Here is a 1539-nt window from a genome sequence, read left to right as displayed (position 1 = left end):
TTGTGCTTTATTCGTGTATTTATTACAAAGTATTAATCAAACCCATCAAAGTCATCATCCTCTGTTTCTGAATTAAACAGCTGCAGTAAATCAGACATGCCAATTTGGTGGGGGTTTTTTTTATTTTTATTTTTTACAGTCCCTCACATCATATTTATGCTTGTTGCGGAGAAATCTGTGGAGTTTTCTTAAAAATTGCAAAACCATCTAATCTTAGTTTTTCTCCCATCTTCTTAGCAGCTGAGGAGGAGCCAGAGGACAGCGTGGAGATGGAGGACTGCGTGTTGTCTTGGGACGGGCTCGGCCTGCCAGACTTAGACTGCGACGAGAAGCCTGGTTGGATCACCAGCGGCGGCCTGGTTGGAGAGCTGATCCAGGCTGGACCGCAGGAGACCTGAAGAACGGAGGGAAGCTGTGGAGGACAGTCAGAGACACTGCATGTTACGCTGAAAAGGACTCAGAACTGTTGGACTGAGATGCCATGAGAGACATTACGGGATGAAAAGACTCGGAAAGAAACAAAAAGACTCGTCATCCCACTGGAGGGAAAACTCATCAAACATCAAGAACTCTTTAGATGACTTATTTATTTTTTGTAGTAGTAAAATATTATTTCATATGAATGTATCTGTTTAAAAGAAAAAAGTTTGCCTTTTATATTATTTATGCCTTTTGGATGAGAAATACTTTTTACGGTATTTTTGTTGTTGTCGTGTCCCTTTGTGTCCCACTCCAGTGCTGAGATTAGCGACTTTCTGTGTAAAGTTTTGTAATAATATAAAAAGAAGATATGGGAGACATATTGCAGTCCTCTCAGAATGTCTTTCTTTTCCCCTCCGTCGTGTTCAGCACACCCTGAACTTCCGGGCCTCGGTCCAAACCCATCCATATTTCTGGCAGGCCTTTGATGTGGCTCGGCGATGGGCCGTTCCGCTGTGGTGACCCCTGAACGTCGGGAACACTCCCCGCACTGTTCAGATCAGGCAGGCTGCGCCGTGCTTCATTGGATACTCGATAGTTCATCACTTTCCAGAAAAGAAAAAAAGAAACTGGTTGCTTTGAGAGCAGCTTTGACCTTTTTGGCCCCAATCTGTTGGAGAAGTGAAGCAGTCAGTTGCATTAACACCGAACTCCAATGTCTGAGCTGCCCTCTAATACTAATCGGTGGATCCTACAGGAGGTTAAATGGGATCACACCAAAAACCTGCAAAAAACAGATTTGCAACAAAACAAATAATGTTAATCTTTAAGTGAACTGATTTAGTTTCTTAAATTATTGCATGTATTGATTTCCAATTATTATATTGGGCAAAAAAAAAACATATGTTATTAATCCAAAGACCTAGAGATGAACTAAAAACATCATTTGAAGGCTTTTATTGCAAAAATGATTTTAATTTCATAAAGTACAATCAGTAAAGTATGAGTTTATCATCTAGTTTAAAAAGGGAGTTTAAAAAGAACAGCCGTCCGTATAGTGTCTCCTTTTATTTAAGAAAATTATGTAATCAAAGGCACCATTTTATATTTGGGCAGTTG

The 1539-nt window shown here is 40.2% G+C and overlaps 1 protein-coding gene across 5 annotated transcripts in view; it reads left to right on the top strand.

Annotated features, from left to right (window-relative positions):
* cdon (cell adhesion associated, oncogene regulated) overlaps nt 1-698 on the top strand; it is a 50989-nt gene extending 50291 nt beyond the window's left edge. For 3 of the 5 annotated variants that reach the window (XM_015384189.1, XM_015384190.1, XM_015384192.1), the window contains one exon: nt 238-698. In XM_015384189.1, coding sequence (XP_015239675.1) covers nt 238-398 — 161 coding nt within the window. In that variant the 3' untranslated portion in view covers nt 399-698. The remainder of the gene's footprint in view (nt 1-237) is intronic. The other 2 variants (XM_015384191.1, XM_015384193.1) reach the window with 1 other exon arrangement.
* The last annotated feature ends 841 nt before the right edge of the window (nt 699-1539 follow it).

Source organism: Cyprinodon variegatus, unplaced genomic scaffold (assembly GCF_000732505.1).
Source record: "Cyprinodon variegatus isolate N-32 unplaced genomic scaffold, C_variegatus-1.0 Scaffold306, whole genome shotgun sequence".
NCBI lineage: Eukaryota > Metazoa > Chordata > Actinopteri > Cyprinodontiformes > Cyprinodontidae > Cyprinodon > Cyprinodon variegatus.
The sequence above is the reverse complement of the archived record's forward strand: the minus strand, read 5'-3'. Positions and strand labels throughout refer to the sequence as shown.